The sequence below is a fragment of the Notechis scutatus genome, chromosome 12 (genome assembly GCF_049901735.1).
Source record: "Notechis scutatus isolate UNSWTSFEM ecotype Mainland chromosome 12, rNotScu1.2, whole genome shotgun sequence".
In the NCBI taxonomy this organism is placed as follows: domain Eukaryota; kingdom Metazoa; phylum Chordata; class Lepidosauria; order Squamata; family Elapidae; genus Notechis; species Notechis scutatus.
The window spans coordinates 11,403,105-11,418,234 of NC_142020.1; the positions used below are offsets into that span (position 1 = coordinate 11,403,105).

The 15,130-nt window shown below is 45.7% G+C and overlaps 2 protein-coding genes across 5 annotated transcripts; both read left to right on the forward strand.

Annotated features, from left to right (window-relative positions):
• The first annotated feature begins 231 nt into the window (after window positions 1–231).
• On the forward strand, window positions 232–6,515 carry MPV17L (MPV17 mitochondrial inner membrane protein like). Of its 3 annotated transcripts, none has more exons than XM_087973375.1 (4): window positions 232–653; window positions 1,954–2,024; window positions 4,098–4,127; window positions 4,834–6,515. In XM_087973375.1, the coding sequence occupies exons 1-4, from the start codon at window positions 347–349 to the stop codon at window positions 5,011–5,013; spliced, it is 588 nt and encodes a 195-aa protein (XP_087829501.1). In that variant the 5' UTR covers window positions 232–346; the 3' UTR covers window positions 5,014–6,515. The 3 variants fall into 3 exon arrangements, with proteins under 3 accessions (XP_087829501.1, XP_087829502.1, XP_087829503.1); XM_087973376.1 differs by having other exon boundaries at window positions 277–653; window positions 4,927–6,515; XM_087973377.1 differs by having other exon boundaries at window positions 281–653; window positions 4,635–6,515.
• A 1,722-nt stretch (window positions 6,516–8,237) lies between these two features.
• GDE1 (glycerophosphodiester phosphodiesterase 1) lies at window positions 8,238–15,066 on the forward strand. Of its 2 annotated transcripts, none has more exons than XM_087973373.1 (6): window positions 8,238–8,593; window positions 11,285–11,460; window positions 12,013–12,118; window positions 12,789–12,881; window positions 13,580–13,791; window positions 14,155–15,066. In XM_087973373.1, exons 1-6 carry the CDS (start codon window positions 8,339–8,341, stop codon window positions 14,300–14,302), a joined length of 990 nt encoding a protein of 329 aa, XP_087829499.1. In that variant the 5' UTR covers window positions 8,238–8,338; the 3' UTR covers window positions 14,303–15,066. The 2 variants fall into 2 exon arrangements, with proteins under 2 accessions (XP_087829499.1, XP_087829500.1); XM_087973374.1 differs by having other exon boundaries at window positions 8,248–8,593; window positions 11,289–11,460; window positions 14,155–14,444.
• Window positions 15,067–15,130: the final 64 nt, after the last annotated feature.

The following is a 15,130-nucleotide window of genomic DNA, read 5'->3' on the forward strand; positions in this document are numbered from 1 at the left end:
TATTCAATGGAATCGCTTGCCTTCGGAATTTGTGGGAGCTTCATCCCTGGAAGCTTGCAAGAAGAGGCTGGACTGCCATCTGTCAGAAATGGCGTAGGGTCTCCTGCTTGGGTTGGATTAGATGATCTCCAAGGTCCCTTCCCAACTCTGGTCTTCCGTATCTGTTGTCTGTATCGGTGTCTATCTGGCGGGTGGGGGGTGGGGGTGGGGCTGTTTCCAAGGCAAGGAAGGCAGCGCCGACAACCCCGCGTGGAGGGAGTGGCGTGTGGCTGGGTGGGAACGCGGGGGCGGCGAAGGCTGGGCGGCGGCGGCAGCTGCTGCTGCTTTGGGAGCCCCGGCGAGAAGGATGCAACGCCTGGCTCGCCTGGTCCGCCGCTCGCCCTGGCTTTGCAACGTGGGGCTCTACGGCAGCCTCTTCGCGGCGGGGGACGCTGTCCAGCAGCGGCTCCGACTTCGGCCGGGCCAGCGCGCCGACTGGGCTCAGACCCGGCGGGTGGCGTTGGTGGCGCTGACCTTCCACGCCAACTTCAACTACCTCTGGCTGCGGATGCTGGAGCGGCTCCTGCCCGGGCGAGCCCCGGCTGCCCTGCTGGCCAAGGTGGGCTGCGACCAGCTGGTGGGCGCGCCCGTGGCCATCCTGGCTTTCTACTCCGGTGAGTTGTGGCTTGGGGAGGGAAGAGGGGAGGGGGAAGAACCTGGCTGGCTCGCGCCTCCCCTCCTCTGAGCACGTGCAGAGAGCTCCGCGGGGATGGGGATGCCCCCTCTCCTCCTCCCCCCGCCCCAAACGCACACACACACACACAAAGACACACACTAGAAGCCACAACTATCGCTGGGGAGACGGGTGAAGTTTCAAGCGCGCCTCTCTGGCGGGCGCCCGGTTGCAAAGCCAGCGACGGAGAAGGGACGTTCTTTGGATGGTGAGGTGCGATTTCTAAGGGCGGGATTTATGGAGGTTTACAGAGTAGAGGAGAAAGAGAATGGAGGGGGGAGGAGGAAGGAGAAGGAGAAGAAGGAAGAAGAGAGGAGGAGGAGGAGGAGGAGAAGGAAAAGAGGAGAGGAGCAGGAGGAAGAGGAGGAGAAGGAGGAGGAAAGAAGGAGAGAGAGGAAGGAGAAGAAGAGAGAGGAGAGGAGGAGGAGGAGGAGGTGGTGAAGGGAGAGGGGAAGAAGAAGAAGGTGGAGAAAGAGGAGAGGAGCAGAAGGAGGAAGAGGAGGAGGAGGAGGAAAGTGAAGGAGAGAGGAAGGAGAAGAGAGAGGAGGAGGAGGAGGAGGAGGAGGAGGAAGAGAAGGAGGAGGAGGAAAGTGAAGGAGAGGGAGGGAGGAGGAGGAGGAGAAGGAGGAGGAGGAGGGGAGAGGAAGAAGAAGGAGAAGGAGAAGGAAGAGGAGAGGAGCAGGAGGAAGAGGAGGAGAAGGAAGAGGAAAGAAGGAGAGAGAGGAAGGAGAAGAGAGGAGGAGGAGGTGGTGGTGAAAAAGAGGGAGAGGAAGAAGAAGAAGGTGGAGAAAGAGGAGAGGAGCAGAAGGAGGAAGAGGAGGAGGAGGAAGAGAAGAAGGAGAGGAAGGAGAAGAAGAGGAGGAAGAGGAAGAGAAGGAGGAGGAGGAAAGTGAAGGAGAGGGAGGGAGAAGGAGAAGGAGAAGAAGGAGGAGGAGGAGATTGTAGGATCTTTGGTGCTCTTAGAACTTGGTTGCTTTCTTGCAGATGTTTCATGATCCAACTAGGTAACATCATCATCCCTGCTAGCTATCATTTTCATTTCCTATAAACTGTGACTTTGTGGGGTAGGGAAGTAAAATCATCGCTCTTTGCTTCTTAGAGGTTATGCAGAAGCACAATTTTTTTTGCTTCACAAGGCCATCTGTTTCTTTTCTTTGCAAGATCCATATGCAGTTTGGATAGATTTGTCCATCCTTCCATTTTTAACATCTTCTTTTCCTTTGAAACTATTTTTTCATCAGGCATGAGATTGCTTCAAGGAAAAGAGGATATATTCGCAGACTGCCAGCAGAAATTCTGGAACACATATAAGGTAAGTGCAGGGTTGTCACGCACAGGAGCCCATCAATTCAAGCATCTATGACATCTTTTTAAAAAAATTATTTACTGTATATTCTGAAATAGTTAAAGACATAAGTAACACAAATAAGAAAATCAGACACAGATACCAAAATATGGGCAGAGAAGCAGCAAATCTGACATACCATCAAACAAATAGGCCTTTTGTATCTTTATTCTTTAATTTTTGTATTCTTATACTTCCGCAATATCATTTCTAAAAAAAAAACACAACCCTGACTGATCTCTAATACATCACATGAAGCGTACAAATATTATGAGATATTTTACATCCATTTTCTACACAAAAACTGTTTCTCTCTGTTAGGCATTATGCTAAAATAAACTTAGTTAACTTTGTTCATATCAGTGAAAAAAACAAAGCAAATGTTTAAATGAAAATACAAAGACCTTCATCTATGTAGCTGTAAACAAAAGCAGAAAACTTTGTGTTTAAATTTCATTGCAAAATTGGAAAAAATACAGTATGCACTTTGCTTTTAGGATAAGCTTAGCCAACTGATTGAGACAAATAAGTATCAGTGCAATACCTATTACACTATTACACCTATTAGTGTGTTGTGTAATTCTATAGTGCATCTTAAAGTGTGGTTTCCCCCCAAAACTCTCAGGGGGTCTCCAGAATCAATATTATCTGCCAGTCTATGTTGAAAAATCATAACAATATTAAAATCTCAACCAGCAATTGTGAGACATGGTAGGGCAACAAGTGTGTCAATTTTTATTTTTATTTTTTAAAAATGCTAATTTAATTCAATAAATATTGATAAATATAACCCATAACAAACAAAAGTTCTTTTGGTGGGATTCTCTGAGAGAGAGAAATGTTTCAGAAACACTACTGGAGATCATGGAATAAACAAGTACTGTTAAGTGAAAATAATGGTCTTGCTTTAAAAAAAGGAGGAAAAAAGAGTGAATATTTGCAAACCATGCTTAAGCAGGCACAAACACACACTGTTTTGTGGTTGCATAACTGCTTTAGCTCATGCTTCATTTAATGTCTCTCAGATTTCAGGTCTGTGGAAACACACCTATTAAAAACGGCAAGAGAAGAAAAAAAAATTCTGAAAGGAAGACAGCCATTGGTTTCATTTGCTAATCAAAGGAGCCTTAATTTCTTGAAAGATTCATTTACCAATCTGGCAAAGGGACAAACATATCAGCTGTGGTGTGTAATGTTGGCTTTTCTTAAAGTAGAGCCAATCCAAAATCAGAGAGGATAAAAGAATACTTACAACGCAAATTTCACACCCACGGGCATATGCTGGCTTCACACTCTGCACTTAAGCCATGATTTGCAAATTAGGATTTCTTGCATAAAGCCAAAGGAGCTGGGTGTGTAGAATGTGTTCAGTCCTAAACCAAACCACAATGATTGCATTAATCTGAAACACAACACCTTGAGTTATAGCTGGGAGCAGTGAGTGTATGAATGGAACCAGTGTTTCCTTCCACATTTTTTTGTTTAAATCGCCTTGGCTCATAATATTCAAATAAAATTCATCACGTCCTCCATTATTTTAGCTAGCGGTTGTGAATAACCAGCAGATTGGGTCTCCCATAATGTTGTGGATCGAACTCAGAACCCAAAGCAACGAATCAAGACTCATTGCCGGTGGTGGGATTCAATTTTTTTTACTGCCAGTTCTGTGGGCGTGGCTTGGTAGGCGTGGCAGGGGAAGAATACTGCAAAATCCCCATTCCCACCCCACCCCACCCCACTAACCTGCCTTCCAGCTCCGTTCTCCTGTGCAGGGCAACCAAAGGAGAACCAGCCGATCAGCTGGGACTCAATGGGAGGCAGAGAAGAGATGGGGTTGGTGGGGCCAGTCAGAGGTGGGATTTGCCAGTTCTCTAAACTACTCAAAAAAATTTAAACAACCCATTCGTCATTTCCCCCCATCTTGATTAGTTATTTTGAACATGAGCATGAGGCTTTATAGGAGGGCAACAGATCATTTTTCTCATATTGCCCGTTTGCATGACTCTAATCCAAGAATTGTTTTGTTTTTTTAAATTCCAGACAGGGTTGATGTACTGGCCTTTTGTACAGGTGAGTGTCGGCCTCCTCCTCCCCTGCCTCCTCTTCCTCCTCCTTCCCCCTTCCTCCTCCACCTTCTCTTCCTCCTCCTCTTCCTCTTCTTCCTTCTCTTTCCCCCTCCTCCTCTTCCTCCTCCTCCCCTTCCTCCTCTGCCTCTTCTTGCCCCTCCTCCTCCCCTTCCACCTCCCCTGCCACTTCTTCCTCCTCCTTCCCCCTCCTCCTCCCCTTCATCTTCATCTTCCTCTTGCTCTTCTTTCTCCTCCTTTCCTCCTATTCCTCCTCCTCCTCCTCCTCCTCCTCCTCCTCCTCCTCCTCCTCCTCCCTCCTCCCCCACCTTCTCTTCTCTTCCTATACCTCCTCCTCCTCATTGGATAATTCGCCATGGGCGAATAGGCGGCAATATAAATCAAATAAATAAATAAATAGTAAAATGTCTGTAAGAAAACAACCAAGCTCAAAAAGCACCAAGGAGCTGACAATTCTCCTCACTTCCTCCTCCCCCTTCTTCCACCCTTCTAGCACTGATAATGTTACCTAGTTGGGTCATGAAACGTCCGTAAGAAAACTGCCACACTCAGAGAGCACCAAGGAGCCCTCATTCCAACCCCGAGCTATAGATTACTCTCCTCTTATCCATGTCTGTTACGTCCCCGAGCCCTTGCGGCTTGACGGAATCTTCCTTCAGCCTTCCTTCCTTCCTTCCTTTCCTTCCAAATAGCTTTCTAACTTCAGCTTTGTTCCGGTCTACCTGAGGACAGCGTTTACTGGCTTCTGTGGCTTCCTTTGGGCCATTTTCCTGTGCTTTTCCCAGCAAAGCGGGGATGGAACAGCGACGTCGGTTTTCAAGCTGTTCCACGAGGAGAAGGCAGCCCCAGGCAAGACATCGTCAGGGAAATAAACCGTCAACGGAGCCATGATGACCAAGACTTTAGGACCAACCTCATATTTATGACTCTTGCAGTATTCTGTGGCGCAGTGGTTGGAGTGCAGTATGGCAAGCTGCTTCTGCCGCCAGCTGCCTACAATTTGGCAGTTCAAATCCCACCAGGTTCAAGGTTGACTCAGCCTTCCCTCCTTCCGAGGTGGGTAAAATGAGGAGCCAGATTGTTGGGGGCAAGAGGCTGACTCTGAAAACCGCTTAGAGAGGGACGTAAAAGCACTATAAAGCGGTATATAAGTGCTATCGCTATTCCCACTGTCATGCGATCCGAATTGGAGCTCTCAACAACAGGCACATATTAACAACAGGTGCAATGTCCCAGGGTCATGCCACCCCAATTTGCAAAACTTTTCTAGCTGGCCTCCGACAAACAAAATCAATGGGCTAATCTGGACTCACTTAACAGCCTCGTGTTTCACTTAACAACCACGGCCAAGAAAAAGCCCATAGAATCGGGGGGTGACCTCACTTAGCAACAACAATTCTAGTTCAAATTGTGATCGTAAGTCGAGCACTACATGTGTGTACCTTGTAGCTGTAGTTGTTCATGATGTAGATGCTTATGGATAATATTTTCTGTATATACTGGAAGGTATTCTTATGGGGAGAAAAGCACACAAAAAGCAATCTAAACCAGTGGTCGCCAACCAGAGGGCCGGGGACCACTGGTGGTCCGCGAGAAAATTTTGGTCATCCTCAGAGAAATGTCACCCCCAAAGCAATTAATCCAGGCTGCTCAGGAACACAAGGCTGAGCTACCCACGTGGCCCGCGAGAACACAAGGCTTGCGTCGCTTGCATTGCAAACAGCATGAGGTAGTGAGGGGAGGGGGGAAAGGGTGGAGGGGGGAACTTGCCCCACTCGCCCCACGTGCCTCGCCTGGCCACTGGGCTGCTTCTTTCCGCTTCTTCTTCTGCTTTTGGCTGCACGCAAGGAAAGCAACCAAAGTCTGTCTTTCTCTTCCCCAAACTCCACCATAAATGAGTCCTTGGCACCCTGCAAGGCATTCTGCTCCAAGAGGCTGCGCTGGCACGACAAGTCTTACAAGGACTCATTTCTGGTGGAGTTTGGGGGAGAGAAAGAAAGACTTCTGCTGCTTCTGCTGCTTTCCTTGCATGGAGCCAAAAGTCTCTCTCTCTCTCTCTCCCCCCTGAGAACGGAGCTGGAGATGTAGCCTGCGATCCCAAATAAAGAATGATCAATCGGTAGGAAAACGGGGTGGAGAAATTTTCTGCAGACTTTTTTGGGGGGGATTTTCCCAGGGTCTCTGGTCCCCGGGATTTAAAATTATGAGTTTGGTGGTCCCTGAGGTCCAAAAGGTTAGCGACCCCTGGTGTAAACGAGGTGCAAAAATTGATTTGTGAGGAACCCCCTTTAGAAATGTATTAGGGGGGAAGGGTGTTCTCAAATTTTTCTTTTACTCAATAATAGAGAGACGAGTAAACTATTTCAACCTTGTTAACTGTACTGTAAATTCCCTTATTTTTAAAGCCGTCAAAATGCGATATGAGAGGTTTCCTGGTGGTCTTTCATCGCTATCCTAACCAGGTTTCCCCAGATAGTTTTTCAAGCTACTTGCATGTGGCAGTTTCATGCCATGCTTGGAGCATCATTGGAAGACCTAGGTCCTAAGAGATCAGATTAAAAGGCGGTCATAGATCCTCTATCTCTGTGGTCCCTAAGAATCAACTTGATCAGCTCAATTAATCAATGAAAACAGCAGTCTGGAGAAAACTTTAATGCTAGGAAAGGTGAAAAGGAGAATGAATGATCCATAAGTGGATGGATTCAATTATAGTAGCTGATTGGAAGACCTGAAAGATGACATTAGGGATACATCATCACAGGGAAAATTTATCTGTGTTGTCACAAGTTGTCAAAAAGAACTGAAAGCCACACAATTGGCCATTTCAGTCTATTTTTTTTTTCCTTAACATAACAGATAATCAGAGTTCGAAGGGACCTTATAGGTCATCTAGTCCAACCTCCTGCCCAAGCAGGAGACCCTACACCATTTCTGGCAAATGGCAGCTCAGTTTCTTCTTGAAAGCCTCCAGTGATGAAGCTCCCACAACTTCCGAAGGCAACTTATGTTCCATGGGTTGATTGTTCTCACTATCAGAAAATTCCTCTTTATTTCCAGGTTGAATCTCTCCTTGTTCAGTTTCCATCCATTATTCCTTGTCTGGCCTTTGGGTGCTTTGAAGAATAACTTGACCCTTTCCTCCTCTCTGTGGCAGCCCCTCAAATATTGGAAGACTGCTATCCTGTCTCCCTTGGTCATTCTCTTTCCTAGACTAGCCATGCCCAGTTACTCTAATCGTTCATCGTATGTTTTAGTCTCCAGTCCCCTAATCCTCCTGGTTGCTCTTCTCTGCACTTTTTCTAGAGTCTCAACATCTTTTTTATAGCGTGGTGACCAAAACTGGATGCAGGATTCTAGGTGTGGTCTTACTAAGGCTTCATAGAGTGGTATTAGTACCTCACTTGATCTTGATTGCATCCCTCTATCCTTTCCCCTCCCTCTTCTGGCAGGACACAAACAACACCACAACGGGGCAGCGATTTGCTTGTCCAAATATAACTCAAGCTACAGTATAGACTTCGTCTCAAAGGTGATTTTTTTCCCCCAAGAGGCAACTGGACTTTCTGCTTTTTCTTTGAAGAGGTTTCGCTTCTCATCCAAGAAGCTTCTTCAGCTCTGATGAGAAGTGAACCGCGTGTATCAAAGAAAAACTAGAAAGTCCAAATTGCCTTTTGGGGAGGAGGCGGGAAAGCACCTTTGGGACAAAGCTATGACTTGGATGACTGAGAATCTCCATATAGACCAGGGGTCCCCAAACTTGGCAACTTTAAGACTTGTGGACTTGAACTCCTAGAATTCTCCGATAATTCTGGGAATTGAAGTCCATAAGTGTTAAAAGTTGAAAGTTTGGAGACCTTCCCGTCCAGGCCTGTGACTCCACGACGGGATTTCATTGTTCCGCCGCTCGGTTAAGCTGTCAAAGGCACTCCACGAGCCCAAGCACGGCCAGCCTTCTCGATTGGCCGGGCGAGCCAGGCGGACAGCCAATCCCCATGCACGTTCCCGGGAGGAGGAGAAACCCGCCTCTTCCCGCCCTTCCGATCTTCTTCTTGTAACGCGATTGGCTGAGGCGGGCGGCGCGCGCGGGGCGGCGATTGTTGTTGTCAAGGCGAGAGGGAGGAGGGAGCGGCTGGTCCGCGGCGCTCGCCGCCCCTCCGCTTTTTTGGGGCCTCCTCCTGAGGCGCGGCGCCCGCCGCCATGTTTTGCTACTCTGAGGGGCTGCTGGTGGCCTTCTCGGCGGTGGTGCTGGCGGCGCTGGTGCTGAGCCGGAGCGCCACGCTGGCTTGCGCTCTGTCGGGCGGCTTCTACCTGGCGCTGCGCCTCTTCAGCCTGGAGCCCGTCGCCCCGCAGCGCGCCCAGCTGGTGGTGCTGCCCCGCGGGAACCCCGCCCGCATCGCCCACCGAGGGGGCGGCCACGACGCCCCCGAGAACACGCTGGCCGCCATCCGGCAGGTCGGCGCCGGTTTTGTGTGTGTGTGTACAAGGAGCGCCCTTTGGTGTGGATGTAGCGCTGGCTGCGTGGGAAGGGCCTGGGGGAGGGAAGGGGTGACAAGGGTGGTGTGTATTATACGTGAGTGTGAGTGTGTGTGTAGTGTTTGTTGGGTAGGTGTTTGTGTGCACAGTAGGCATCGTATATCCGGGCTGCAAACATCTGGATGGCAGCAAATAGTCATTCCTTGTTGACAGCTGGTTCTTCGGATGAAAATTAATAGATTTATCCGTCTGTCTATCATCTATATCTGTGTATCATCTGTCTATCATCTACCTGTCTGTCTCATATATATATCATCTATTTATCCATCATTACCTACCTACCATCTATATGTCATCTATCCATCATTTATCTATTTATCACCTGTCTCCAGATGAAAATGAATAGATGTATTTATCCTGTCTGTTTGTCTGTCTATATCTATGTACCTCAGTCAGTCAGTCAGGTAAGTCAGTCAGTCAGAGACATAGATAGATAGATAGGTAGGTAGGTAGGTAGGTAGGTAGAGCGATAGATTGATAGACAGACAGACAGAGCGATAGATTGATTGATAGATAGATTGATAGACAGACAGACAGAGCGATAGATTGATTGATAGATAGATTGATAGACAGACAGATAGAGCGATAGATTGATAGGGCGATAGATTGATAGAGCAATAGATAGATTGATAGATGATAGATATGATAGATAGATGGATTAGATAGATAGACAGATAGAAAGACACAGACAGACAGACAGATAGATATAGATACATATATTCACAGACATGCTGTAGATACTGAACCACAGAAATCCTACTGATTTGCAGTTATGTATAAATCACACTTCTTATTTAACTCCAGCAGGATTTAAGTAGTGCAACAGCATGGATTTTATAAAGTTATTTAATTTACAATATTTGCTTCTCATTCCTGAAGGAATTGAGGAGCTAGCAGTCAGAAAGATGAGATGGGCCTCCCACTGCTACATTTATTGAATAAGATGAATCTTACAAATGAAGAGGCCTTGATGAATTGAAAACCATTAGAAAGAAGTGATTGCAATTAATTGTGTGATTAAACAAAGAAAAGGCTAGGTTTGTTTGGCTTGCAAACAGGACGGATTAAAACATCTTTGAACCTCCTAAACAGAGGCAGAAAATTAGCATGGGAGATCACCAGCAAATATTGGTGAATCATTAAAGATAATTATAGTAACTGTCTGTTTCCCCAGATAATGTACAGTACACTTGGATCAGAAGGGAATTTATGACAGAAGTTGTTTACACTGTTTCTTTTCCTAATGGCTGGTAGAAACCAGATTCTAATACTTTTTGAGTAGCCTTTGCTGATTTCTGAATGCAAACCTTCTTTTGCATTGTTTATTGTATGACTTAATTGCCTAATAGGCAATCATAAGGTGTCCCATTCTTTTGTTGTGTTTGCACAGCATGGCTGTTCCGGTCAGTGCTACTTTAGAGAAGTTCCTTAACCTGTCCGGTGGCAGCACCTGGTCACAAATGTTCTGTCATTGACAACCTCTAAGCAGGGGTGGGATTCTACCGGTTCTGTCCGGCTCTGTAGAACCAGTAGCTCTGAAGAACAGCAAACAGAGAACCTGTTCTATGTCTGCTGATGTTTTGGCTTACCCGCCCGCCTGGGCTCTTACCTGACCTTTATTTCCTGCTTTTTCAACCTCAGCTGCCGTGCGAGGCACAGCTGTGGTTGAAAAAGCAGGAAAAAGGTGCTTTTTCAAACGCTGCTTGTCTGCACTCAGCTGTCTGGGCAGCAAGCTGATGAGGATTTACAGGTGCGCGCGCAGCGTGCAAGGAAGCACATCGTAAATCACCGAGCCTCATAAATCACCGAACCGGTAGTTAACGCTGTCGGATCCCACCCCTGCCTCTAAGCGGGCTCTAAGGGACGCCCTGGCTCAATAGCTAAGACGCTTGGCTGGTTGATCAGAAAGGTTGGCCGTTTGGCGGTTCGAATCCCTAGCTACACATAATGGAGTGAGCTCCCATTACTTGTCCCAGCTTCTGCCAACCTAGCAATTCGAAAGCATGTAAAAAAAAAATGCAAGTAGAAAAATAGGGACCCCCTTGGTGGGAAGGTAACAGTGTTTCGTGCGCCTTCGGCGCTTAGTCATACCAGCCCCATGACCACGGAGACATCTTCGGACAGTGGTGGCTCTTCAGCTTTGCCACGGAGATGAGCACCGCCCCCTAGAGCCGGAAATGACTAGCATGTAGGTGCGAGGAGAACCTTTACCTTTAAGTGGCTACAAAGGAGACCTCCAACACCTCTGAGTGGTGTCAAGGATAAAGCCCGGGAAAATTTGCCTATCTTCCATAACTGAGCTTTCCCTTTGAAGCTTGGGCTTGCAACTTTGATATCCAAAAGATGAAATACTCTAGCTTGAACATTTGTTTTTAGTTGCCCCTGTTGAAATAACATGGATTTGTCAGTAGCAATTTTGCTTAGGCTTCATTGTTCGGTTCTTTGTTTCTCCACTTCAGCAACTTTTAAGATCCGTGGGCTTCAGTTGTCACTACTGCTAAGCCAGCAAGCTATAGCTGGTTGGATAATTCCTAGGGCAAAGTTATACCAATACATTGAATTAAAAGCTTACTGTATTATGCTCTGAAAGTGTGGACTTTGTTTCTTAAGGCAGCTGAGAATGGAGCCACAGGAGTGGAACTGGACCTTGAATTTACTGCAGATGGGGTTCCTATCCTTATGCATGACGAAACGGTGGACAGGACCACTGATGGCTCTGGAAGTTTGCGTGAATTGACGTTTGCTGATATTCGACAGTTTAATCCAGCTGCTAAACATAGGTTATGGTAAGGGAACAACCCTGTCGTTCACTCACTGAGTCGTGCCCAATTTTACGACCTTGTTTGCCACAATTCTTAAGCGAGTCACACATAGCCCTTAAGCAGACCCAGCTTCCTCTGTTGAATTTGCCAGTTGGGGAGGTCAACAAATTGTAACCACATGATCCCAGAATGCTGCAACCATCATAAATACATGCTGGTTGGCAAATACCTGATCAAGTGACCATGGGGATGCTGGAACAATTGAAAATCTGTGGATTGGTTGTAAGTCAGTGCCATTATAATTTCAAAGTCACTAAACAAGTGGTTATAAGCTAAGAACTACCTGAACATGTACTTTTTTGTGGATTGCAACTTCCCAATAGATAGTCATGTCTTCTGGTGCTTAAATGACTAAATCTTTATAAGAGTTGGTGTTCCTTTTCTACTGGAATATATGTTGGGATCTTTAGTGGTGGTACAGTACGAATGGGGAAATATTTCCTTTTTTTAAATTGGATACTTTTCTGTTTAAATGCACACCTTTCAAGTAGGTCTGGTGATTTTTTTTTCCTCCAGGAGGGATTATCATGGGGAAAAAATACCAACCCTAAAAGAAGCTGTTTTGGAAAGTTTGCATCATGATCTCATCATCTACTTTGATGTCAAGGGACATGCAGATAAGGTACCCTTCCAACAGTTTTTCCTTTCCTGTAGAGTTCTTCCATTTGACAAAATGTTCTGACGATAACATGCTGAAACAAACAAGGTGATTTTTTAAATACTAGTTTTATTCATGGCACTAAAGTAATGAGTGGGTAAAGGTTTCCTCATAAATGCTTTTTCTCCCATTCATAGAGCTGTGTTAAGGAAGGGGCAGAGAACTATTTTTTTAAAGGCACTTATTATCAGCATGTTTTTTTTCTGATTATAAATTGCATGAAGATACTGATACTGATCTTACTCTCCCCTAGCACCAGCAAGTAGAGTCTTGCTCTTTCTCAGTCCTGTTATTTGAAACAAACAAACAAGAGTGAGGTTGGAAGCTTCTTCATTGACTCTAGGGCTGAATTCTGAATCTTTCCTTGAATCTGTATCGTTTCAATTAAACCAAGTTGCTGTTTTTGAAAGCAACTTTCCCACGTACATTACTGATAGTACATTCTGCTCCATTCACCTGCCTTGGTGTGTATTTTTTCCCCAAAACACAAATTATTTTGTGCTCTGCACATGCCACTTTAAGCAGTAGCATCTGCTATGCAAGAATTCCCCCTGGTAGCTGAAATGTACAAGAAAAAAACCCTTGTCTTTGTCCAGTGCTTTTTTTTTTAATGCCATTTTCTTTTTACTGGCAGGCGGTTGCAGTCCTGACACAGCTCTACCTAGAATATCCACGGCTGTACAACACCAGTGTGGTTTGCTCGTTTATGCCAGATGTTGTCTATAAGGTGAAGATTTCAAAACGTCGTCTCATAATTTCATGACATGGCGATAAGGAAGTTTTTGAGTAGGCTTGGTGTTATACAAGATGTACAAAATGTTATAAACGGGGGAAGCACATGCTACCTATTTTTTAGAACCTTAATTGCCATCTAGCTTATTTTAATATGCTCAATAAACTCTGGGCCTTCCCTATGTTGGAAAGTCAGTATAAAAAGAGTTCATTGGATTAAGCCTAAGGGTTGGTCATGTTAGTGTTTTACATTGGCTGTGGGATGGAGAAACGTGTTTGTCTTGGTGCTTTTTAATGCTTGTGTGTTCGGTTTATAACACCAATGCCCTACTTCATCTCCCTGAGGAAAAAGTGAGTAATAGGTACCTTTCTGTATGCAATAGGTAGGATATTTGTGTTTTAAAGGATGTACGCATTGACTGAACTGCTCGACTTCAGTCCTATCATAGGCTGAAGCATTTCCGAACAAGATCTGTTCAACTTGGAAGTAAATGCTCATGGAGAAAATCAACGGGATATTTTCTTCTGAGTTTTGGATTTTAATGCAAAGCAAGGTGGATCTTCCCACAACCCATGATTTGCAGTTTGATTCCCATGACCTCCAGAATGGAGGCATTGTTAAACCTCTTGTATTATAACCTCATTAAGCTACCGGGATGCAGGCGTTTAGCTTCGTGTGGTTTGGTCTTTTAGATGAAACAAGCTGACAGAAATATCATAACAGCTCTGACCCACCGACCTTGGAGCTTCAGTCATTACGGGGACGGGAAGCCTCGCTATACGGCTTTTTGGAAACACTATTTGTCTATGGCCTTCGATGTTATCATGGACTGGAGCATGCACAACTTCCTATGGCATTTATGTGGCGTTTCTGTTTTCCTGATGCAGAAAAATTACGTTTCACAGTAAGTTGAACAGCATACTTGATTTTCACCAGTCTGTGGCTGCTAGATTTCTTGATGGGGATTGCCTGGAGAAAAGCTGGTCTCACATTTATGACACGGAGACCTGGGGAACAATGGGATCCGTAGAGAGCTTTCTGGGGACAAATCCTCCAAATTTAAATGGTTTTTAATCCTGAGGAACATTGGATCTACACTGAGCTTTTTCTGGATGAATCCCAAATTTAAATGGCTCTCATTGCCTTTGTGGGTTTTTAAAGGAGGAAAGAACTGTATCAGAACAGCAAAGAGGCTATAGAAAATTTTTAAAAATAAGCCAGAATGGAACTACTTGTCCCCTCATCCTTTTTGCCTACTTCCTTTTAGGGACTACGTCAATCGTTGGTCCTCTAAAGGGGTTCACGTTGTCGCTTGGACCGTCAACACACTTGCCGAAAAAATGTATTACGAAAATGTTCTCCAGATCACCTACATGACCGACAGCTTACTAGAGGATTGCGACCCTCACTACTAGCTTGATCTTCAACTCCCAATTGGCTTCCTTAAGTCAGACTGGAGTTCAGTGGGACTTTATGATTTTATTTCGCCAAGGCTGCATCGCTTCCCTCAGGGGGAGGAAAACGATTACATGTCAGGTTGCACCAAGCTTCTTCCTTTTTGCTGGGATTGAGATTTCTCACAACTCACTTTTGCTCCAAGAATGGATCAGCATTTTTAGTCATATAGATACGTGCAACTTAAATGGGGGCGGACGACCCGATATACTACAAGGTAGGCAAAATTAAGAAGGTTGGGAATGAACTTTTTGGAAAATTAATGGAATGCTCCATTTTTCCCATGCGCCTTCCCTGGCCTCTAGTGCTCCAGTAGCGATCTGGCAGTTTCCCAGAAGTAAATCAGAAATGATTTTCAAGGTGTTCTGAGGGGTGTCCTTGTTCCCTGTTTTGTCCAGGATGCCAGTTCAGAAAAATGGCCAATTACCCCAGTCAGTCTAGTCTGGAGAGAGAATGAACCCTTTTTCCCCCCCGTTGTTCTATTCCTACATCTGAGTTCTGCACATTCTTGGTTTATACTTGGTCAAAACAGAACTACCAACTGCACTGAATAAAAATCTCTTGCTGTTTTGTCCTCACAGATCACTCCACATTCGACTAGACTTAAGAAAGAACCCAGGTAGTCTGTATGGGCCCATGACCATTCATTCAGCAAATGTTCCAAGTTATGGCAGTGCTGAACGAACGGTGGTTATCCCCATCCTCGGAGGTGCGACCATCAAGCGCTCCCAGGCCAAAGCACTGGGCGTCACCCCACAACTCACTCCCCTTCCCAAAAATGGGGACCA